At 31.7% G+C, this 24,861-nt stretch overlaps 1 protein-coding gene across 3 annotated transcripts in view; it reads right to left on the bottom strand.

Moving 5' to 3' along the window:
• Positions 1–24,861, bottom strand: part of LOC129751743 (nephrin) — a 391,395-nt gene that overhangs the window by 36,826 nt on the left and 329,708 nt on the right. For all 3 annotated transcript variants that reach the window (XM_055747424.1, XM_055747426.1, XM_055747425.1), the window contains 3 exons: positions 23,145–23,298; positions 17,026–17,117; positions 15,704–16,172 (listed from right to left, as the gene is read on the bottom strand). In XM_055747424.1, coding sequence (XP_055603399.1) covers positions 15,704–16,172; positions 17,026–17,117; positions 23,145–23,298 — 715 coding nt within the window. The remainder of the gene's footprint in view (positions 1–15,703; positions 16,173–17,025; positions 17,118–23,144; positions 23,299–24,861) is intronic.

The raw sequence follows: 24,861 nt of genomic DNA, 5'->3' as shown, positions 1-24,861 counted from the left end.
GAAAACATGACAAAAATGACAAAAATGACAAAAATGACAAAAATGACAAAAATGACAAAAATGACAAAAATGACAAAAATGACAAAAATGACAAAAATGACAAAAATGACAAAAATGACAAAAATGACAAAAATGACAAAAATGACAAAAATGACAAAAATGACAAAAATGACAAAAATGACAAAAATGACAAAAATGACAAAAATGACAAAAATGACAAAAATGACAAAAATGACAAAAATGACAAAAATGACAAAAATGACAAAAATGACAAAAATGACAAAAATGACAAAAATGACAAAAATGACAAAAATGACAAAAATGACAAAAATGACAAAAATGACAAAAATGACAAAAATGACAAAAATGACAAAAATGACAAAAATGACAAAAATGACAAAAATGGCAAAAATGGCAAAAATGACAAAAATGACAAAAATGACAAAAATGACAAAAATGACAAAAATGACAAAAATGACAAAAATGACAAAAATGACAAAAATGACAAAAATGACAAAAATGACAAAAATGACAAAAATGACAAAAATGACAAAAATGACAAAAATGACAAAAATGACAAAAATGACAAAAATGACAAAAATGACAAAAATGACAAAAATGACAAAAATGACAAAAATGACAAAAATGACAAAAATGACAAAAATGACAAAAATGACAAAAATGGCAAAAATGGCAAAAATGACAAAAATGACAAAAATGACAAAAATGACAAAAATGACAAAAATGACAAAAATGACAAAAATGACAAAAATGACAAAAATGACAAAAATGACAAAAATGACAAAAATGACAAAAATGACAAAAATGACAAAAATGACAAAAATGACAAAAATGACAAAAATGACAAAAATGACAAAAATGACAAAAATGACAAAAATGACAAAAATGACAAAAATGACAAAAATGACAAAAATGACAAAAATGACAAAAATGACAAAAATGACAAAAATGACAAAAATGACAAAAATGACAAAAATGACAAAAATGACAAAAATGACAAAAATGACAAAAATGACAAAAATGACAAAAATGACAAAAATGACAAAAATGACAAAAATGACAAAAATGACAAAAATGACAAAAATGACAAAAATGACAAAAATGACAAAAATGACAAAAATGACAAAAATGACAAAAATGACAAAAATGACAAAAATGACAAAAATGACAAAAATGACAAAAATGACAAAAATGACAAAAATGACAAAAATGACAAAAATGACAAAAATGACAAAAATGACAAAAATGACAAAAATGACAAAAATGACAAAAATGACAAAAATGACAAAAATGACAAAAATGACAAAAATGACAAAAATGACAAAAATGACAAAAATGACAAAAATGACAAAAATGACAAAAATGACAAAAATGACAAAAATGACAAAAATGACAGAAATGACAAAAATGACAAAAATGACAAAAACGACAAAAATGACAAAAATGACAAAAATGGCAAAAATGACAAAAATGACAAAAATGACAAAAATGACAAAAATGACAAAAATGACAAAAATGACAAAAATGACAAAAATGACAAAAATGACAAAAATGACAAAAATGACAAAAATGACAAAAATGACAAAAATGACAAAAATGACAAAAATGACAAAAATGACAAAAATGACAAAAATGACAAAAATGACAAAAATGACAAAAATGACAAAAATGACAAAAATGACAAAAATGACAAAAATGACAAAAATGACAAAAATGACAAAAATGACAAAAATGACAAAAATGACAAAAATTATGAAAATGACAAAAATGACAAAAATGACAAAAATGACAAAAATGACAAAAATGACAAAAATGACAAAAATGACAAAAATGACAAAAATTACAAAAATTACAAAAATTACAAAAATTACAAAAATTACAAAAATTACAAAAATTACAAAAATTACAAAAATTACAAAAATTACAAAAATGACAAAAAGACAAAAATGACAAAAATGACAAAAATGACAAAAATGACAAAAATGACAAAAATGACAAAAATGACAAAAATGACAAAAATGACAAAAATGACAAAAATGACAAAAATGACAAAAATGACAAAAATGACAAAAATGACAAAAATGACAAAAATGACAAAAATGACAAAAATGACAAAAATGACAAAAATGACAAAAATGACAAAAATGACAAAAATGACAAAAATGACAAAAATGACAAAAATGACAAAAATGACAAAAATGACAAAAATGACAAAAATGACAAAAATGGCAAAAATGACAAAAATGACAAAAATGACAAAAATGACAAAAATGACAAAAATGACAAAAATGACAAAAATGACAAAAATGACAAAAATGATAAAAATGACAAAAATGACAAAAATGACAAAAATGACAAAAATGACAAAAATGACAAAAATGACAAAAATGACAAACAATGACAAACAATGACAAACAATGACAAACAATGACAAACAATGACAAACAATGACAAACAATGACAAACAATGACAAACAATGACAAACAATGACAAACAATGACAAACAATGACAAACAATGACAAACAATGACAAACAATGACAAACAATGACAAACAATGACAAACAATGACAAACAATGACAAACAATGACAAACAATGACAAACAATGACAAAAATGACAAAAATGACAAAAATGACAAAAATGATAAAAATGATAAAAATGACAAAAATGACAAAAATGACAAAAATGACAAAAATGACAAAAATGACAAAAATGACAAAAATGACAAAAATGACAAAAATGACAAAAATGACAAAAATGACAAAAATGACAAAAATGACAAAAATGACAAAAATGACAAAAATGACAAAAATGACAAAAATGACAAAAATGACAAAAATGACAAAAATGACAAAAATGACAAAAATGACAAAAATGACAAAAATGACAAAAATGACAAAAATGACAAAAATGACAAAAATGACAAAAATGACAAAAATGACAAAAATGACAAAAATGACAAAAATGACAAAAATGACAAAAATGACAAAAATGACAAAAATGACAAAAATGACAAAAATGACAAAAATGACAAAAATGACAAAAATGACAAAAATGACAAAAATGACAAAAATGACAAAAATGACAAAAATGACAAAAATGAGAAAAAATTCCACAAATGGAAAAAAATATGAATATAGAAAACAAGGAATAATTGATTTAAAAAAAAAATAATGAAATTTAAAAAATAAAAACAAAATTCATCGAAAAATTAAAAAAAAATGAAATTTAAAAATCGTAGAACGTCAAAAGGATGAAGCGAAATATCGGAACATTGCACATTAGAAAAAAAAAACCATCGAAAATCAAGATTATTTTTTAAGTTAAAAAATAAATAATATTTTATGAAAAATCTAGAATATTTGTATAAAAAAATCGAAAATCATTAAAATTCAAAAATTCAATAACCAAAAAATTTGAAAAAATCAAAAGTATTAAAAAGATGAAATTAAATTATCTTAAACCTAAAAATTGAAAAAAAAATATGAAAAAGTCGAAAATCGAAATTTAGAAATAAAAAAAAACTTTAAAAGAACATATATTTGAATATCGAAAACTCAGAAGTTCGGAATTTCAACAAATATTTGAATTGAAACATAAAAAAATGGCAAATTGAATAATCGTTTATTTTCAATAGTGGTTTTTAAATTTTTTGACACTTATCACCCCCTTCTTCAAATTTTCGAGCTCCACGTCCCCCTGAGCAAATTTAAAAAAAAAGTCTGTTTAGGATCGTTCCAAAACCATATTTTTTGGGATTTCAGTCTTATATCGAAATTCAAAAGTCATCAACAATTTTTTTATATTCATTTTAATCAGTTTAAATTTATTGGTGGTATAACAAAAAAAATAACATTTTACAATTTTTATAAATTAACTGTTGCAAATTCGTTACTTTATAAAACAATGGGTTAAAAATGATATGGCTCCATTATAGAGTGTCCTACTCGGGATTTCTCGGTCGGAAATTACCGGGAACTAAAAAAATCGGGAATTCCCGAATCCTGAGAAACGCTTAAAAAACCCGGGAATTTCCGAAGCCAATAAAAAAGTGCTTAATTTCTACAAATTTACACGATCCAAATTGGAAAAATGGATCAGACTGAGCGAGAATAATGATAGTTCTAACTTGGTGGTTTCATTGAATTTTGATAAAAAAGGTTTTTCTGATCGAAAACTTAAGGGAAAAGGCTAAAACGACAGAGAATCTTTAAAACCAATTCCAATAATGAAACGCTACGGAAAGAAACTGAATGTTCTATTTTGCAACACTCATCATTTAGAACTTCTGTTTCGGAAACTGTTAACAGTAGCTAAATCATTAGCAAAGAAATTAAATATTGTGAAACAAATGGATAGTTATCTGAAAATTTACGATATTTGATGAATAGCCTCAAGTCTAGCTGACCAACTTCTTTCGATAGTGAAAAAACTTTCTCAATCAAACCAAATTTTTGCAGCTAGATTCCGACCAGTTCGTCGGTTAAAGTACTTTGTTTTTAGGTCTTGGATTTGTTTATTGATTTTTTGATTCATTAAAGAAGTTTAAAATGTGTTGCAATACTTCTACCTTAAGTTTAAAAAAAATAGCATATCTATAAGGATTCGTACGCAGTAGAAGGTTAAGATTTTCATTTTCAATTTCTCCCGGGAAAAGAAACGTCAGATTTCCCAATTCCCGGGAACGCTAAAATGGCCGGGAAATGGAAACTCTAGGCTTCAAACCCTTAATAAGAACTCAAAAATATTTCCAGAACAAACGATTTTCTCAAAGCCAAATCGCCCTTCCAAATTTTTATAAACTTTATTCTCTTCTCGAATTACAAAATTTGCCATCATAGTAGGGTAAATGTACCCGACCTTGGCACCTAAGGCATGGTTTACCCTTTTTTTTCAACATTCCAATCCTCCTGTTGAGTGCACCATAGAACATCCTTTGAAGAATTTACTTGCTAACTTGCTTAGAGTTCAACAAAAATATGTTTTCTCTATGGAACTTTCATTAATGAGAACAAAATGCATGCAAAGTACTCACTGCGGTGCTCCAATTGCTTGGCCGCCGTACCAATTGTTTGCCGTTTCGATGATCCGATTCTCGGCCACCAGCAATGTGCAATAGATCTTTACCAACAATGCTCAATTGACAGCTTTAACAGAATCGTTGGCTATTCTGAATATAAGGCCACTGACAGAATGACGTCAGCTGAGCGTAAGGTTCTATGCGACGATGGAACACCGGGCTTCACTCATACAACAAAAGGGCTTTTGAAAACATTGATGAAATTTGGTTGGAAGGGAAGCACAAAATAAGCTTTCATTTCAAAAAGTCGGAAGTCCAGAATTTCCGCATACATATTTTTTAGTTTTTTTAAACTTTAAACTTTTTACTCATTGAAACAAAGTGATGATTTTAACAACACCGGTTGTTCCAGAATATTTGTGTATGAACAAGAATCATTGGTTTATGAATGACAACCAAACCTTCATCAGGGGGACCGATTCAGAAACGAATTATGTCCGCGAGTGGTTTGGGCTTTCTCTTTTTTATGAACATTAAATCCCTTTGATGAAATCTAAACTAACATATTTTGTAAGCAAACTTTTTAAACTGAACACTTCAAAAAAAAATTCTCCAATATGTTTTCAGTTAGTTACTTATGAAGGACTGATAAAATCTGAATAAAGCCAATCAATCTAGGAAAAGTATTTCAGATGGCATGGGCTTATCTAGACTAGCCCAGGTTTTCAACGTAGAGTTTAAAAAAAAAAAAGTTGGTGTGGTCCAGCTGCCAGAATATTGAGGTAAAATATCCGTATCTGGCCCCGATTGATTCACATTCTTCGATATTTATTAAAAAGATTTCACAGTTCATCATATTTGTGAAGTTTTTTGAGACAATTTCATCAAAATAAAAATCAAATACGAATTGAACGGGAGTAATACTGAAAAATTTGAGCCGTGTCAAATAAACGAATTATTAAAAAAACGACTTGAGCGTGGTTGTTGTGAAGTGGTATTGTAACGTTGAATTGAAATATCTTATTTAGAACTTTTCTCATCGATTAGATTTTTCCAAATATTGGAAAAATTGCTTAGATTTTCTCAGTTTTTTTTGGAGAAATTCCTTACTTGAATGCTAACTGGACAAATTCAGGAATGCTAAGCCTAACGATAGATTCATTTACGACATTTCTATGGTTCTGTGCATCATGATGTGTTATCATTTATAAATCATTGTTTAAATTATTTCTTTTGAGTTTTTATAGACCATAAGTTGATAGTAAAATACTCTAGGAGACTTGCGATTGCGACAATTAGGGTTATTTTAACTACCAAACAACTATCTTCATATTGTGGAGTTTGGCTTCATAAAGTAAGAAATTGAAAAATTCCTTGAATGGTATTTTGAATTTTGCCCTTTTGAATTTGTTAGCTGAGATTATGAGCATCTAGCAAGAGCCATCTCGAATGCCCGGGGCGTTGCGCAGTGGTTTGACACGCCAATAAGATGTTAGAATGTAAACCTTGCTAAACTTTTTTTTTTGATTCGACTCACATCTAATATTTTAAGAAATAATTGGAAAGAAACCGATATTTTCCTGAACTTCCAACTTCTGTTTCCAAGAACAAAAATCCAAAAAATTAAATCTGAGTACATATATGGTTCATAAGCAAAAGAAAACGATTCCAAAACTCAATTAATTATGTATTTTATATACTAAAGTCATAAATTGCCATCGATCTAACAATTTTTAGATAAGAAAAACATCTTAAGTCTTGTGAGATGCTTAATTTCACTTAGTTTTTTTTCAATATTTCGAACCACTGTGTTCTGTAGGAGACCACGTGGCTTTTGCTCGGCAGACTGCAATGCAAATGCTGTTCGCACGCATACCAATGTACCTTCGATTCATGGTTCCCAAATAGCGATTTTTGCATTTTCAATGCTAGGATATGACTTTTAGTTAGTCGAATCACTTATGTTCTCTAACTTATTTCGAAACTTAAGTTGATAGAAACGGTCTTATCATACAACCCAATTAGAATGAAAACATTTGTGTGTAGTTTTCAATGAATTTTTAGGGAAAACATCCGCCCAAAAATACCTCTTTAATGAACATATATTTTTTCCAGCTTCCAACACTGGTGGTGTATTTCGATTGAAGTTGCATGCCAAGAAAAGGAACAAAATTAGTTTTGAATTTGTATTCAAAACCTAAATAAATATTCATTCTTTTGTCTTTCTAGTATTTTTTTATTTTTTGCCGAGTTTAACTGTAGGCATGAGTATTTATTGCAAATTTTTCAAATGACTGTCCGCGTTTGAAATCGCATGTGAATTTAACAGTTGCACTAGAAAGGTGAGTTCATCTGATTTTCATACGGTGATTTCCAACATAATTGCCTCGGATGCAGATCGAAAAAAATTAACTACTTTAATAAAGTACAAACAATAAAAAAAAATTCGGTGTGCACAGATTTGAAACAAATTATTCTCTTCGCAATGAAAATATATTCAAAATTTTATAAGCTCAATTTGGACCTGAAAAACATGAAAAGACATGTTGGCATGCCAAGATAAGGACCATGCCAAAATAGGGCTTACTTACCCTATTTTGGTTTTCGACTTTTTAATTTTTTCAATACAAAATTTTTTGGTTTTTAGATTTTTTATTTTTTCTGATTTTTGAAATTATTTTTAATTTGTGATGGCCACACAAGGCAAGATGAGCGATTTCAGTTGTAGCGAAATTGTGTGATTTCAAATGATTTTTTCAAAGCAATAACTTTTAATTTCGATGTGATGAAAAAAAAAATATTTTAAGCAACTCAAAAAAAGCTTTCTCAAGAATGTGCAAGAATAAAACCTTTTTGCTTTGTAACCACAACATTTTTAGGCCTTTAAAGCTTAACCACTTTTGAGCAAAAGAAATCATCAACATAGGGATTTTCTTACCCCGTATATCGGAAAACCTTCGGATATACTGACCAGGCTGTTCTGCTACATGTGTCTAACATCCTACTCAACCCTTCTATCAAATAAGTTGTAACGGTCCATAGTAGACAATGTGGTAATATCCGTAGATCTCCAAAACATAATTTGTTCATATAGCAGACTTACTGGGAGTTGATCCCTGGGTGAGTGAACTGGGAAACGCCGGTAAAATGGAAAAATCCACCCGGAGGACCACAGAGTAGCTTATCGTTATTCTGACAGTAGTCATGAGTTGCAGATGGTGGCTTTCCTAACTGGTGCACAGTGGTCCAAAATGCGAAAAACGTGATCGTTGCTTATAACTTTTTTAGGTCACATTTTAGCATATCGGTGTCTTCGGAGAAGTTTGTCTGTAAAATCAGCTCTATAATAAGAAACTATTATTTTTCTGATTAATCCCCCTACAAGTGAGATAAAATTTCTAACTTCCCTGTTATAGGTTTTAGCTCTTTGATGCCTTCGACAAACTTGTTAAAAATCAAATTTTCTACAACTTTGCCTCAGATGCCAAGTTTCTAAAATAATTATTATCCGAGATATCGGCCAAATAAGAAACTTTACCTCTAAAAATCAGTTTTTTAATAATAAATTTTTTCAGTAAATTTTAAGTTTAATAAAATGTTCCACAAAGTTGTTTGTATGTATGTATGTATGTATGGGTCCCCCATCGGTAGCAAGGTCCAGCCTATGTCTGTGTGGCTTGGCCTTCGAATTGACTTCTAGGGCTTCCACGGCCGATGGTTCGTCGAGAGAAGGCATCCAACCCTCAAAAAACCTACAATGGTTGGCAATCCACTCCGCTTGCAATAATTTCTTAGGGTTATCCCCAGATGCATTCTCTCTGATAAATATGGTAAAACAATGTAATATAATATGTAAGAAATATAATAAATATAATAATAATAAATATAATAAACATGCAACATAATATGTATAAAATATAATAAATATTAAGTATAAATTGACATAATCAACCTGAAATAAACAACATATAATAAGATAAATATTCAAAGAAATAAATGGCGCCTTTGAGATGTTATTAATCAAAAAATACATACATGAGAAAATTTTGTCTAATAATATTATTGTGCGATAAAATGGCTCCGACAAGTTTAAATAGTTAGTACAGAAAAAAACGAATATTTGCAGCTAACACGAATGCTATACTCATATTTGATTATAATTAGGCAAATATCTTAGATTAGAAATCTTTACAAACATTTCATTGATGAAAACTTTAAAATGAATCAATCGTTTAACTAAAGAAAACTCAAATCATATGCATGATTGATTTAACTATCGATAAAAGCTTCAAGTTATTTAATAAAACGAAAAGATTTGAACGAAAAATATTTTTTAACTACTTCATGAAAAGAAATGTAAGATTAAAATCAAAGCACATTTTTACTTTTAAATTAATTCGTGGATCATCCTGAAACATAAGTATGTCGATGATATTTTAAAATGAATGGTGAAGTGACAAAATCGAATAGCATATTATTGTGACGTATAACAATTGAATAAACAGTGAAAATGTATTATTCGAAACACTTTGCCATCGCTTAACAATAATAAATCTGATAACAGAAACGGCTTAATTAAAAATAAATAACACAGAAAAAACCTGAATTAGGATAACATTTCTTTCAAAAAAGAACAGTAACAGTTCTATATTTCAAATGTAACGAACAATTAAGCCTTGACTTATGAAAGAATAAATTGAAAAAAGGAATCAAACTTGTGGAAAACATAAAAAAAGAAATACAAGTTACATTCCTGAAATCGAACTACTCTAGTTAATAGCTATTAAAAATTACTAATTATTCATAATTGGATGCTGATGATAAGAAAAATTCGATTATTGAATTATTCTCTACAATAACGCGCCCGACCGATATAAAAATTTGAAAATTGCAGTTCACAAGATTCATCCTCTAGAGGTTTGAGGAAACATGGCTGTTATGGTTAACGATTATCACTTTTTTTAATTGATACAGTCATTTTTAAACAGAATTAGGTTGACAAATTTGGAGCTACCAAAACGACATAAAATTTACTATTGATGAACGTCATTCGTGAAAAAGAGAAAACACAAGTTAGTTTTAAAACGCAAAAGTCGCTGAAAATCTGAATTCCTGTCCAGTGGTAATTGAGTAGGTAAAGGAAAAGTCGCTGAACAAAATGAGAAAGAGAAAGAATGTAAATGGAAACTTCTCACCGGGGTTTCAGCTCTCTCTTCATTATACTGCCGTGCAACGCCTGCTTCGATGAAAAAATTGATGCCGTGTGGCTGGGCGACATGTTCGACCATGTCCAATGGCATCTGACTCTGGAAATTTCCATGCCTTCCACACACTGCATCTCACTTTTGGCAATATTTTGCCCATATACACAGCACCAAATTAATCAAACTTCAATTTAAAACCCCTTTACCGCCGTAGACCTCGATCAAAATCACTTATTTCAATTCACTTTTAAGTCCTTATAATTTTTATCCTCTTTTCCCAAGCACAAAACATTCTCAATGTTTCGAGGTTTCGAAGAACTTCAATTATTCATCACTTTTTCTGATGAACCCATTTATGCTGATATTCATAATATCCTTCGCGTTTTGTTGGTGTTTCCCCCCGGAAAAACCAAGCGCGTCATCGTGAAGGGCCCCTTCAACTTTTTTGCCCAAATGTATCACTAACGATATCACTTACATCCATCACAGCGTCGACTAGTAAACTTTTAAGAATCCTTTTAAGAACGGTTTGATTCAAGCAATTTCTATCGACTTCCAGTTCTTAAATTTCGAAATTCCAACACCACAGACGAATGCAAAAAAACGACCGTTCGTGGAGAGAGTTCAGCGGAGACTGAGTTTAATAAAATGTTCCACAAAGTTGTTTGTCTTACTAAAATACACCTTTTGTTGAACATTTCAAGTTTGTAAAATGTGATACTGCAGAGCTATGTTAAAAATATTACCAAAAATAGGGCTTTTTCACGCCTTATTTTTCAAACATCGGGCAACATCGGGCAGCCCGCTTTAGATGCAAAATAAAGTCGATGATTTCGTCTACAAGATGCAGGTACAATCGTCAGTTTCCACTTGTATCCAAGCGAGATACATCAATTTTACTTTTCCATGTTTGCATTAAAAACAACGATTTCTATGAAAGCACATACAGCGCATTCTACTAGGTACGTGTGTTTTCTTCTAGCTTTTCCCTGCGCGATGTCAGAAGCAAAGGTTTGGAAGCGCATTTATATTATTAGCATCTCCAGCTTGTAGAGGATATCTATTTGAATTGAACACACAATAACCTGTACTAATAATACAAATGCGCTTCCAAACCTTTGCTTCTGACATCGCGCAGGGAAAAGCTAGAAGAAAACACACGTACCTAGTAGAATGCGCTGTATGTGCTTTCATAGAAATCGTTGTTTTTAATGCAAACATGGAAAAGTAAAATTGATGTATCTCGCTTGGATACAAGTGGAAACTGACGATTGTACCTGCATCTTGTAGACGAAATCATCGACTTTATTTTGCATCTAAAGCGGGCTGCCCGATGTTGCCCGATGTTTGTAAAATAAGGCGTGAAAAAGCCCTATTTTCGGTAATGTTTTTAACATAGCTCTGCAGTATCACATTTTACAAACTTGAAATGTTCAACAAAGTGGTGAATTTTAGTAAGACAAATAACTTTGTGGAACATTTTATTAAACTTAAAATTTACTGAAAAAAGTTATTATTAAAAAACTGATTTTTAGAGTTTAAGTTTCTTATTTGGCCGATATCTCGGATAATAATTATTTTAGAAACTTGGCATCTGAGACAAAGTTGTAGAAAATTTGATTTTTAACAAACTTGTCGAAGACATCAACGAGCTAAAACCTATAACAGAGAAGTTAGAAATTTTATCTCACTTGTAGGGGGATTAATCAGAAAAATAATAGTTTCTTATTATAGAGCTGATTTTACAGACAAACTTCTCCGAAGACACCGATATGCTAAAATGTGACCTAAAAAAGTTATAAGCAACGATCACGTTTTTCGCATTTTGGACCACTGTGTGGTGGTGAGAATGGAGTTTTCTTGGGATGTGAAGAAGAAAAACTGGGGCGATAGCCATTTTAGATTTGAGTCGTTCGGTTGGCTTTTTTTAAGAAGTAAGCTTGGTAAAGTCTCGGATTGTGATTTCAAAAGGGTGTTATCATTACGGTCTTGGATCATTCATATTTTCGGTCATTTTAGTACGAGTGTAGTAGTTTTGCTCTATGGTGTACCCGGAAGTCGACCCAGGATCCATTCCAGTCCAACATCAAACTGTGGAAGTTATCCGGCGGTGGATTAGTGCGCAAGTGGAAGGACGATTGTATCGGTAAGTTGACCTTTTAGTTACCCAAGGTTTAACTTTAAGCAGCATGTTTGCACATTTTATGCAGCGGAATTCTACGAATAATACCACAGAGTCTAAGTGGGAAGAAAGCTCGGGTTTAAAGCGACTTCAGCACATCAACTCCTTGAGCTGTTGGCGCTTAAGTGCTTGAAGTTAATTTGCGCGAATTTTGCTCAAAAATTTATTTTCTTATTTCACACAGTGGGTGTAAAAGCGAGATATAAGGGTTAACTGTTTGCTTAAGGGTTTTTTTTTTGCGTTCTTGTTTCAGCTTTAGATTCTGGAAAGAAACGAGACGGTTCAAAGTATTAAGGTTTTACTTAACTCCTCTTTCTAAACTACGCGTGAGCTTGAGGAGATCGTCATGCCCTTATTCATCCTATTAAATGTTTTATATATCCAATCTATTCAATTCTATTCTATTTTGCTTATTTATAGAGGATTTTAATCAAATATCCAATCAAGGTTGCCAAAATCACAGAAAATTCTATAATTTCACAGAATTGTGAGCCGAGTTTCATCACAGAATCTGTGTCACAGAACACAGAATTTTAGGAATATTCACAGATTTCACAGAATTTTAAAATTTCGGACGATTTTTCAAAATGAATTTTATTTTGTCTATTTAAATTTTGAATAATAACACTAGTTTACAAAATTTAAAAAAAATCGTGAACTTGATTAACTGACCAACATTTTTAATGTAAAACCGGGCGCTGAATCCGAAAATGAAATTAAAAAAAATCTCAGTAGAACCGTTTTTAAGTTATGCTCCAAATATGAAATTTCGAAAAAATTAAAAAAGTTCTTGTACTTAGATAAAAATATCTCAGACGGCATAACAGTATTTTGAAATCCCTCTTTTGCATATTGAAGGTGAATAAGTTTTCTATCGATCATCTGAACATTGTTCTTGCGTTTGACCAACAGTATTGTTGATATTAGTGACTTTATGAGAAAAAAAATTATAAAAAACGCATTTTTTTAGAGAAAATTTTGTTCCAACGAAAGTTTTAGACTCAATGGTGGCATTTAAAAAATCTGATTTTCTTCTGCGCTTGAATTGGATTTGAAACAGAAAAGTTATTGCGGTTCAAAGGCCGGAAATTTTGTCCAACACAAAATGAGTACTTTTTACGCATTGCGTATTATACGACAATTTTCGACCAAAATACAATCTTTGAACCGCAATAACTTTTCTGTTTCAAATCCAATCGAGTTACATTCTTCGGGTGAAATATTTGTCTCAACTTAGGCTTTAAGAAAATCAACCATAAAAAATAATCAGCTAGTGATAAAAAAAACTAATCGATGAAAAACCAGTATTTTTGTTCCTCCCGGGCAAAATACCTCAAAATTTTATTCACGTTTGAGACTTAATCAACCCCTCCCTATGGTCAGATCTTCCTGAAACTTGGCATGTGACCTTCTGGTAAGCTAATAAATAATTTTGACTTGTAGCGAGTGAGATTTATCATGTTTTATTCTTCCTATACTATGATAAGTGTACTGCGGTTCGTTAAATTATTAAAAACTACAAAAATTTCAGTTATGGTAAAGTATAACTTCTTCAATTTTCGACCGATTTTGATAAATAACCACTTGAAATCTTTGTTTCAAATTGACATTCAAGCGCAGAAGAAAATCAGATTTTTCAAATGCTACCATCGAGTCTAAAACTTTCGTTAAAACAAAATTTTCTCTAAAAAAATGCGTTTTTTATAATTTTTTTCTCATAAAGTCACTAATATCAACAATAATGTTGGTCAAACGCAAGAACAATGTTCAGATGATCGATAGAAAACTTATTCACCTTCAATATGCAAAAGAGGGATTTCAAATTACTGTTATGCCGTCTGAGATACTTTAATCTAAGTACAAGAACTTTTTTAATTTTTTCGAAATTTCATATTTGGAGCATAACTCAAAAACGGTTCTACTGAGATTTTTTTGAATTTCATTTTCGAATTCAGCGCCCGATTTCACATTGGAAATGACCTTCAGTTTACTGAGTTCAAAAATGCTGTAAACTAGTGTTATCTTTGAATTTGAGAAGTATGATAAAATTGATAATGTTTATTGATTTCTCTTGATTAAAATGTGAAAAAGACGCAATTCGACATGACTTTTGAATGAAATTAATGGAAAAAGCGTCACATAAAATCGTCACAGAATTTTTGGGAAAATCACCGAAAGTCAGAATTATTTTTCGTCAAAACACAGAATTTTTTCCGGCAACCTTGTATTCAATGTTTTGATTTTTAACTTTTTTTAAATTTTCGATTTTATGTTTATTGATTTTTCGATATTCCGAATTCCGAGTTACCAATTTTAAGATCATTACATAAAAACAGGCTTCTGCGATTCTCTTGATTTTGGCTCACTTTTTCTCATCTCCTTGTCAAACGCCTGGGAGAAACATGCTTTCTCGCACTTTAAACGATCAAGCAACCCACATTTTGTTGGAGAACATTTCAATCACGCAGTCAGCTAATCTCATTCTCGCAGGGAGAAATGTTCGTTAGCTTCTCAGTAACTGATTGAGAAATAAACGACCGAGCAAAGTTGTAAATGCTGAAATGCTGAAAATAATGAGAAATAAACGTGTAAATCTTTAATTACCTCTTCGTTTACAAAACCATATACAAAAGCATGACAGAATTATTAAACGTCCCCAACAATAAAGCAGGTTGACAAATTCTGAGGCCAATATTCTATAATTCCACGTAGAAAAAGGACGGTCAAATCACACATTAAAGCTGTCCACGTGATTTAGTGAAACGACCAAATTTCATATCCAATTTTTTTGTTTTGTTTTCAGAGTCACAGTGCTCTGTCAGTAGAAGAGTGATCATTCGTTTGAGAAAAAAATTCTCCCCGCTCTCTCAGCAGTGGAGGATGAAATGCTCATTAAAAATAAGCTCACAATTATTCGGAGCGAAAAAGTTCACTGTCTCCTTTTTTTCAAGATGAGCAAAATGAAGCCTGCATAAAAATGTTTCTATCTATGGAAGTGCAATACCTTTGAAAAAATATTGTTTTATATTTTTCAAATAAAAAAAAATATCCTCAACTATTTTTGCGAAGGGTCCAGTCCAAGTCCAGAACGATCACATCCAAAGATTGCCATACTTTTCCGAATAAGTTAGAAAACTGGAAAAAAGGAAAACATTCCAAACTTCTGGCGTTGCCATGGACCCTCCTAAAACAAAAATTAAAAAATAACTAAAATGGGACGGAAACCCAAAATCGAGTCTTCGCCACCGCTTTCGTCATCGTCGTTATACCCACCTGCCACCAGGATGTGATAGAGGCAGTGGCCACTCTGGCCGTACGTGTTGGTCGCGGTGCAGGTCACGGTGCCAAAGCTGCTGAACGATTCGATCCGATAGAGGTACAGTTGGCCATCGACCAGGCTCGGTTTGGGGGGCATCTGTTGGCGTTCCAGCTTCCGGCGAACCATTTCCTCGAGATTGGGCCCAACGAGAAGGTTCGCGGAAGACCCAACGCCACTCGATGATGATGAAGACGATAAGGAAGAGGACGAGGATCCGGACGATGCTAGCTGATGATGATGATGCAGCAGATGTGGATGAGATGATCCGTCCAGAATTGGTCCGTCCATCGATGATGGTTGCTGCAAGTGGTGGCCTCCCAGAAGCATCGGGTTTTGTTCCGCCGGTTCCACGTTTGTGTACGGAGGCAACTCTTGCATGCTTTCCAGTGAATTGTTAAACTGCCACCGGAAGAGCAGGTTCGGCTGTTTTTTTTTTCGTTTGTTGGGATGAGAGAAGCGAAAAGTGATGTTAGGCTCAGTTGGAGTAAGGATATAAGGCATATGATGGTTTAGATGAAATTTTCGGGCTTAATATTACTTAGAGCGATAAACCGGCGATGGAATTTTACGATCAGTTTGATAATGGAACTACCATTTGATAACTTGTTGGAGCTTTTCGTTCTCGATAGCAACGAGTGCAACACATAGCCCAGAAATCTATGGTTATTCAAAATTGGAGTTCTGTATCATTCCAGCTTGTTCGCTAAACAATTGTAAACGTTGACGATTAGTAAGGTAGAAAACTAGTACCCTGTAATTCCTTGAACTTCAAATTGTCTTTTTAGTTATTCAATCGAAGTATCTAGAGGCAAAATATAAGATTGTCTATTTTAAGAAGCCTCATGGTTCAACGAAGTGATGAAATCTCTGGTCACTTTTAAGGTTAGCCAATATTCATCACAGTCACGTATTTTTTTTTTTGTAAATTCTTCATAATTTCGTATCTTTCAATTTCGACAAGCTTTAGAAAAATTCAATGAAAATAATATTTATATCTAAATTTAATTTTGTATTGGCGTTGCTAAAAAATCGTTAATGAATTTTCTCATGGATCTGAAAAGTTAACGCTCAGAAATCCTTAGTTCTCTACCATCAGTCAACCCCAATATACCCTAGCGTTGAATAACCCTATCTAAAGTCTAGTTAAACCCGGTTGATGATGATACTCGTTTCAATAGCATTTCCTGTGGGCTTATAACTGAAACCTACATACCTGTTGGAAAACAAACGAACCAAAAAAAAAAGAGAATAACGTATGTAAAAATATCAAAATTACCATCGGATTTGCGTCGATATCGCAGGTGATGTTGACCGTTTGCTTGACGGCGGCACGAATTATTTGCGCTTCGGATTTACAACCGGGTGGATCTGTTGGGATGCGGAAATGTGCGTGGGGAAGAAAGAAAGATAAAAAAAAACAGATTATTGTTGTTGTTATCAGTTGAACGTACAGTCATGTTACACAGAGTCCTCTAAATTGCTGCTGTGCGAATGTGAATGTTGTTGGGTGTTTGTTTGGGGGATGTTTATTCGCGTTGTTTGAAATGCACCGGTTGGATTTCGGTTCTCGGGAAGAAACAAAAAAAAACATCGAATTGTGGCACCGAGTGAATCCGGCATCCGCTTTATTTCCTTGAACCCGCGCGGATTGTCCCGTTTCATTCCGAGTGTGTTCCGAGGTCATGTTTGCGTGGAAAATGCGATTAAAAATGGATGGCGGTCGATGGAAAATGGAAATGGAGGACGCGCGACCGCTGCAAAATTCGTTGTTGTATTTGCTGAGACCATCCTCTCGGGAGACTACTGTCGGGAAAACTCGGAGCACTTTTCGGCGGCTGCTGCTGATGGTATCAGGATTGGGTTAGAACCGGACCTCTCCCTCTCATTTCCGAACTCCCATTCCCACTTTTCCGTTCTCATTTTGAGGGCGAGAGGGCAGATTTAAATGTGTTACTTGTTTTCACATGTTGGAAAACCTCAGGAGGGCAGCAGCGTTAGAAGATTTAACAACAACAAACTGCGCTGGGAATTTTGGGTCCATTTTCCGGAGATGTCATCTAAAATTGATTCAGTGTGTGTTCCTGCCCGATCATTGTGCTCGGGGTAGATTTACGGTTTGTAAATTGTCGGTGAATGGTTGCTCGAATTAAAATTTACCCATACACTTGGATTTAGATATGAAAATATTTTAGAATCACAAATTCATTTGAATATTTAAATTATGGAATGAAATAGCGTGTGCTACAAAAGTTTCTAAAAATCAGGATTCTATGGAATCGGAATTGTTCATCGACATTGAAGTTACGAATAAAGAACAAATTGTGTATGTGGATATAGTTTGAAACCAGCAATCAAAATTTTGCTTAAATTCAAATGGCGCTATTGTAGAAAATTTGTATCAATTTTGTGCCAGTTGAGTAAAATTTCGGTTTTTTTTATGGATGGTAGTTTTGTATCATTTTTGTGTCATTTTTGTGTCATTTTTGTGTAATTTTTGTGTCATTTTTGAGTCCGTTTTGTGTAATTTTTGTGTCATTTTAGTGTCATTTTTGTGTCCTTTTTGTGTCATTTTTGTGTCATTTTTGTGTCATTTTTGTGTAATTTTTAAGTCATTTTTATTACATTTTTTCATTAATTCATTCCATTCCTTCATTTTTTGGCATTTTTGTCACTTTTGTGTCATTTTTGTGTCATTTTTATGTCATTTTTATGTAATTTTTGTGTCATTTTTTGTGTCATTTTTGTGTCATTTTTGTGTCATTTTTGTGTCATTTTTGTATCATTTTTGTGTCATTTTTGTGTCATTTTTGTCATTTTTGTGTCATTTTTGTGTCATTTTTGTGTCATTTTAGTGTCAGTTTTGTGTCATTTTTGTCATTTTTGTCATTTTTGTCATTTTTGTCATTTTTGTCATTTTTATCATTTTTGTCAATTTTGTCATTTTTGTCATTTTTGTCATTTTTGTCATTTTTGTCATTTTTGTCATTTTTGTCATTTTTGTCATTTTTGTCATTTTTGTCATTTTTGTCATTTTTGTCATTTTTGTCATTTTTGTCATTTTTGTCATTTTTGTCATTTTTGTCATTTTTGTCATTTTTGTCATTTTTGTCATTTTTGTCATTTTTGTCATTTTTGTCATTTTTGTCATTTTTGTCATTTTTGTCATTTTTGTCATTTTTGTCATTTTTGTCATTTTTGTCATTTTTGTCATTTTTGTCATTTTTGTCATTTTTGTCATTTTTGTCATTTTTGTCATTTTTGTCATTTTTGTCATTTTTGTCATTTTTGTCATTTTTGTCATTTTTGTCATTTTTGCAATTTTTGTCATTTTTGTCATTTTAGTCATTTTAGTCATTTTTGTCATTTTTGTCATTTTTGTCATTTTTGTCATTTTTGTCATTTTTGTCATTTTTGTCATTTTTGTCATTTTTGTCATTTTTGTCATTTTTGTCATTTTTGTCATTTTTGTCATTTTTGTCATTTTTGTCATTTTTGTCATTTTTGTCATTTTTGTCATTTCTGTCATTTTTGTCATTTTTGTCATTTTTGTCATTTTTGTCATTTTTGTCATTTTTGTCATTTTTGTCATTTTTGTCATTTTTGTCATTTTTGTCATTTTTGTCATTTTTGTCATTTTTGTCATTTTTGTCATTTTTGTCATTTTTGTCATTTTTGTCATTTTTGTCATTTTTGTCATTTTTGTCATTTTTGTCATTTTTGTCATTTTTGTCATTTTTGTCATTTTTGTCATTTTTGTCATTTTTGTCATTTTTGTCATTTTTGTCATTTTTGTCATTTTTGTCATTTTTGTCATTTTTGTCATTTTTGTCATTTTTGTCATTTTTGTCATTTTTGTCATTTTTGTCATTTTTGTCATTTTTGTCATTTTTGTCATTTTTGTCATTTTTGTCATTTTTGTCATTTTTGTCATTTTTGTCATTTTTGTCATTTTTGTCATTTTTGTCATTTTTGTCATTTTTGTCATTTTTGTCATTTTTGTCATTTTTGTCATTTTTGTCATTTTTGTCATTTTTGTCATTTTTGTCATTTTTGTCATTTTTGTCATTTTTGTCATTTTTGTCATTTTTGTCATTTTTGTCATTTTTGTCATTTTTGTCATTTTTGTAATTTTTGTCATTTTTGTGTCATTTTTGTGTCATTTTTGTGCCATTTTTGTGTCATTTTTGTGTCATTTTTGTGTCAATTTTGTGTCTTTTTTGTGTCTTTTTTATGTCATTTTTGTGTCATTTTTGTATCATATTTGTGTCATTTTTGTGTCATTTTTGTGTCATTTTTGTGTCATTTTTGTGTCGTTTTTGTGTCATTTTTGTGTCATTTTTGTGTCGTTTATGTGTCATTTTTGTGTCATTTTTGTGTCATTTTTCAGTAATTTTTGTGTGAATTTTTGTCAATTTTGTGTCAATTTTTGCGTCATTTTTGTGTCATTTTTGTGTCATTTTTGTGTCTTTTTTGTGTCTTTTTTGTGTCTTTTTTGTGTCATTTTTGTGTCATTTTTGTATCATTTTTGTGTCATTTTTGTGTCATTTTTGTGTCATTTTTGTGTCATTTTGTGTCATTTTTGTGTCGTTTTTGTGTCATTTCTGTGTCATTTTTGTGTCGTTTTTGTGTCATTTTTGTGTCAATTTTGTGTCATTTTTGTGTCATTTTTGTGTACTTTTTGTGTCGTTTTAATGTCATTTTTGAGTCAAATTTGTGTCGTTTTTGTGTCATATTTCTATCATTTTTGTGTAATTTTCGTGTCATTTTTGTGTCATTTTTGTAAAATTTTTATGTCATTTTTCTGTTTTTTGTTTAATTTTTTTTTTGTCAATTTTGTCAATTTTGTCAATTTTGTCAATTTTGTCAATTTTGTCAATTTTGTCAATTTTGTCAATTTTGTAAATTTTGTAAATTTTGTAAATTTTGTAAATTTTGTAAATTTTTGTCAATTTTGTCAATTTTGTCAATTTTGTCAATTTTGTCAATTTTGTCAATTTTGTCAATTTTGTCAATTTTGTCAATTTTGTCAATTTTGTCAATTTTGTCAATTTTGTCAATTTTGTCAATTTTGTCAATTTTGTCAATTTTGTCAATTTTGTCAATTTTGTCAATTTTGTCAATTTTGTCAATTTTGTCAATTTTGTCAATTTTGTCAATTTTGTCAATTTTGTCAATTTTGTCAATTTTTTCAATTTTTTCAATTTTGTCAATTTTGTCAATTTTGTCAATTTTGTCAATTTTGTCAATTTTGTCAATTTTGTCAATTTTGTCAATTTTGTCAATTTTGTCAATTTTGTCAATTTTGTCAATTTTGTCAATTTTGTCAATTTTGTCAATTTTGTCAATTTTGTCAATTTTGTCAATTTTGTCAATTTTGTCAATTTTGTCATTTTTGTCAATTTTGTCAGTTTTGTCAATTTTGTCATTTTTTCTCATTTTTGTCAGTTTTTTCGTTTCTGTTATTTTTGTCATTTTTGTCGTTTTTGTTATTTTTGTCATTTTTGTCATTTTTGTCATTTTTAAAAAAATAATAATTGAAAGCTTACTTTTGTTTCTTTTTTTTAGCGTTTTTTTTGTTTTGTTTTTTAGCGTCCAATTAGTTTTTCAGTTTAATCAGTCCATCAGAATGTTTAGGTTCCTTTTGATTTAGTAAAAGTGTTTATATTTTCGTTCTGACTGAATTAACTTCAAAATGAACATCTTTCATATTCAGCTTTATTTTTCCACATCAACCGAAACGATAAAATTGATAAATGCTGCATTATAATGGCAAATAACTCTCGCAATGTTGACATCATTTTCACTTTATGTGGGTGTTTGTTAATGGTGCAATTTACATTTCTAACTAGCGAAACATAGAGAGTGGAAAAAAGTCCCATTCGATTGTAGCACATTGTCAATCAATCGTTAGAACTATGTTTGTATTTGAATACGTTGTGGGTGTTGAAGCAATTCGCACGAGCGAGACAATAATTCTGTCCCTTCCTCTTGTCCCGTGTCCCTCATTCAAACAAAGATCAATATCTGCTGAATAGCAAATTGAGCATCAGCGTTGGGAGTGGAAATACGGCACCTCTTTGGTTTTTGATTCGGGTTGCGATAGTGCTGCTGCTTCTAGCTGATGATTGTAATGGTTATGATGATAATGATGATTATGATGATGTGAATTGTGTCGCGGAATATTTAATGATGGTGACATAGATGAATGTGTGAATGGTGTTTCGAGGAATATAGCCAAGTGTCGTCGCCAGTTGTGAGTCCCTGGAGGCAACACGAGGGCAACGCATTACAATAATCAGCCCTAATGGGCAAGTACGATAACAAGTATAAATGTTTGATTCTAATGATTGGCTGTTGTGCTGTTGTGGGTCACATTCAGAGGAAATAGCTCGCGGTTTTGGCGTGATGTCAGTAACTTTAAATAAATCTAGAGTCCAAAGATCCCTTATCTTCCAAGAGAAGGGAAGACGAGATTAATGACTCACTGAACGTTAATAAGTCACCAAACCATTTAAAGAATTATTCATTACCAAGACAAGAAAACTTTATGGTAAAAAATAAACTTAAAATAAAACTTAAAGTTACTTATATTATGAATATTCTTTACAATTTAATCATATTTAACTTAGCCAATTTTGATTGAAGAACAAGCCATTTTCATTATAGTGGCTCCAGAGAGTTACAACATAGACAACTCTATAATATAAATGAAATTCACAAAAAAAAGTTTTTACCAAGCAAGTGGTCAGAACTATAGGAAAAGGACGAGACACCTTATTGGTACAAACTAAAAAAAATATTTTTTTCTTCATTTCCTGAAAGCTTGCTTCAAGAAATGGTGGCTCCAGAGAGTGTTTAAAAAGTATTTGAAACAACTTGATTTTGCTATAAAACCTATACAGAATTTGAGTTCACGTCTTTCTGCTCAAATTTAGGTAAAAAATGTTTAATAGTCGACTTTTGAGAGGTGGCTCCAGAGAGTGATATAAAATTTAAACTAAATTTAGTGTAACTTACTCTCCTGAAATGACTGAGTGCAACAATACTGTGATAATTCAAAACCCCAAAATAGTTAGAAAATCCCATTACGTGTGAAATTGAATGTGCATGGAAAGGAAAGCCCTGACCCTGGTTACTTCCGCCATCGACGCACTCGAGAGGATCCGGGCGCCACAACCGACCGGTGCTAATCAAACAAACAAGGCAATAGCGTGAAACACGTGTGTATAGTGTTCGAGTGTGCTTGTGTTCCTATATTTGTGAATAGAACAACCGACGACAGCGACACATTCAGGTCGCGCGACCACTCCTCATCTAAATATTGGTTGTTCATTCACATGCAGGTCTGTCTATCCTGATATGGGAGTAAGGGGGGATGATTTTCATAATAATTACATTTGATATCCAAATAGAGCTGATTGCTGCTGACCGATCCGAGTGCGTTCGCTGCCCGGCACTGATACTCGCCGTGGGTGGCCTTCGTGATGCTCTGCAGGACCAACGTCTGGTTCGAGATGATGATGCCGCGGGACGATTGAAGCTGTTTGTTCTGCATGGAACAGGAAAAAGAGAGAGAACAAAAAATTACAAACGATAGAATAAAAAAAGGCAAACGACGGGATATTTTCAGCTCGGGTCGTTGATTTGTTGTTGGCTGGGGTGGGTTTCGTTATTTGTTTGATGTTATGGAGTTCACCAGAAATCTCATTATTCTTGCTATTATCGTTTGGTCAACGACGACGAGACGACGCAACTGGCATTGCATTGCGTTGTTTGACCGGGCTTTTGGATTGGGCTGTGTGTTTGCACTCTGGCCCTGTGCTTTGGTGCTATCGTGTTCGTTCATTCGTGGAGCAGCTAATCTGATTTCTGGAGTCCGATAGCTGAACGAGACGAACTTTTGCTAGTGAGCGTTATTTGCAACCCTTCCTATCGTGGAACCGTAATCTCGGTCAGGAACCGGCCATTTGAATTTGTTGATACATGATGAAGGCCGTGCCCGTAAATGAGGTTCTGGTACAACCGTTTATTACTTTTATAATTATTGAATACTGTACAAAGGTTGAAATCCCAATTTTGAATCCCGATGTTTGAATAACTTCTTTGCTTTGCTAAAATCCAGGGAAAAATATGGAGTTGCAAATAACCAGTTCTGGATCAAAATGACTTGATTCATTCATTTTAATCAGGGCTGCAAATAATCAGTGTCAGTTTGAAATATTCAGTTGAATTTATTGCAGTGTATCAGTCAGTTCAATACCAACTGGGTTCATACGAGAATGAACATAAAGCTCAATCGCGAAATCCATGTTAATGTTTGATGTTTTATAGTGAGGAGAAAATGAATGGCCTATTCTAAAAGCTCTCCAGAAGCTTCCTAACTAGTCTAAACTTTTTTATGGAGAACATGGTGTCGCTAGTGTTTGCTTAATAACTCCCATAGGCAACATCGGTGGTCACTGGTCAGTATACATTCAGGCTATTTACAGGTTTATGAGATTATCAAATCTTTATTTAAAGTATCAAGAAAATTTTGCTGGAACAGAAAATATCATTGGGTTCAGTTGAATAGTGACAAAGCTTGTTTTATTCGCCAGACTTGTGAAAATTAAATTTGCTGCTGAAATCGATTTTTGAAGGTGGTGTAAAAATGGTGTAAAGGGATGGGAAGATTTAGTAATGATTATTTGGGTTGGCGAGAAGGACGCTGACGAGGAAGCGTGTGCACAGTGGTTTAAAACTCGATAAATGTGATCATGGGCTTTTTGATGCCTTGGATCTCAAAATAGCCTAATGACATGTTCCACAATGTTTCATTTTTTTCAATTGGGCATATTTTGCCATTATTTTTTTTCTGATCGATCCACCTTAAAGTGAGATTTTATTTTTTTATTTTTTGAGTTTGTCATCCAATCAAATTGATGTCTTCAGAAAACTTGAAGACAATACAATTTTTAAAAAACTGTGTAAAAGACTTTAAAGCTCTATCTTTTCAAACAACAGTTTTATAGACATTTTTCTAAAAACTCACCTCAAAAAACGAAATTTTCGTTTAACTTTTTTCAAAGTGACTTTCGAGTCTTACTTTATATAAAAGAGTTGTGAAAATTGT

The sequence above is a fragment of the Uranotaenia lowii genome, chromosome 3, assembly GCF_029784155.1.
Source record: "Uranotaenia lowii strain MFRU-FL chromosome 3, ASM2978415v1, whole genome shotgun sequence".
NCBI classification, from domain to species: domain Eukaryota; kingdom Metazoa; phylum Arthropoda; class Insecta; order Diptera; family Culicidae; genus Uranotaenia; species Uranotaenia lowii.
Note: the sequence above shows the minus strand (reverse complement) of the source record. Positions and strands in the feature narration are given on the sequence as shown.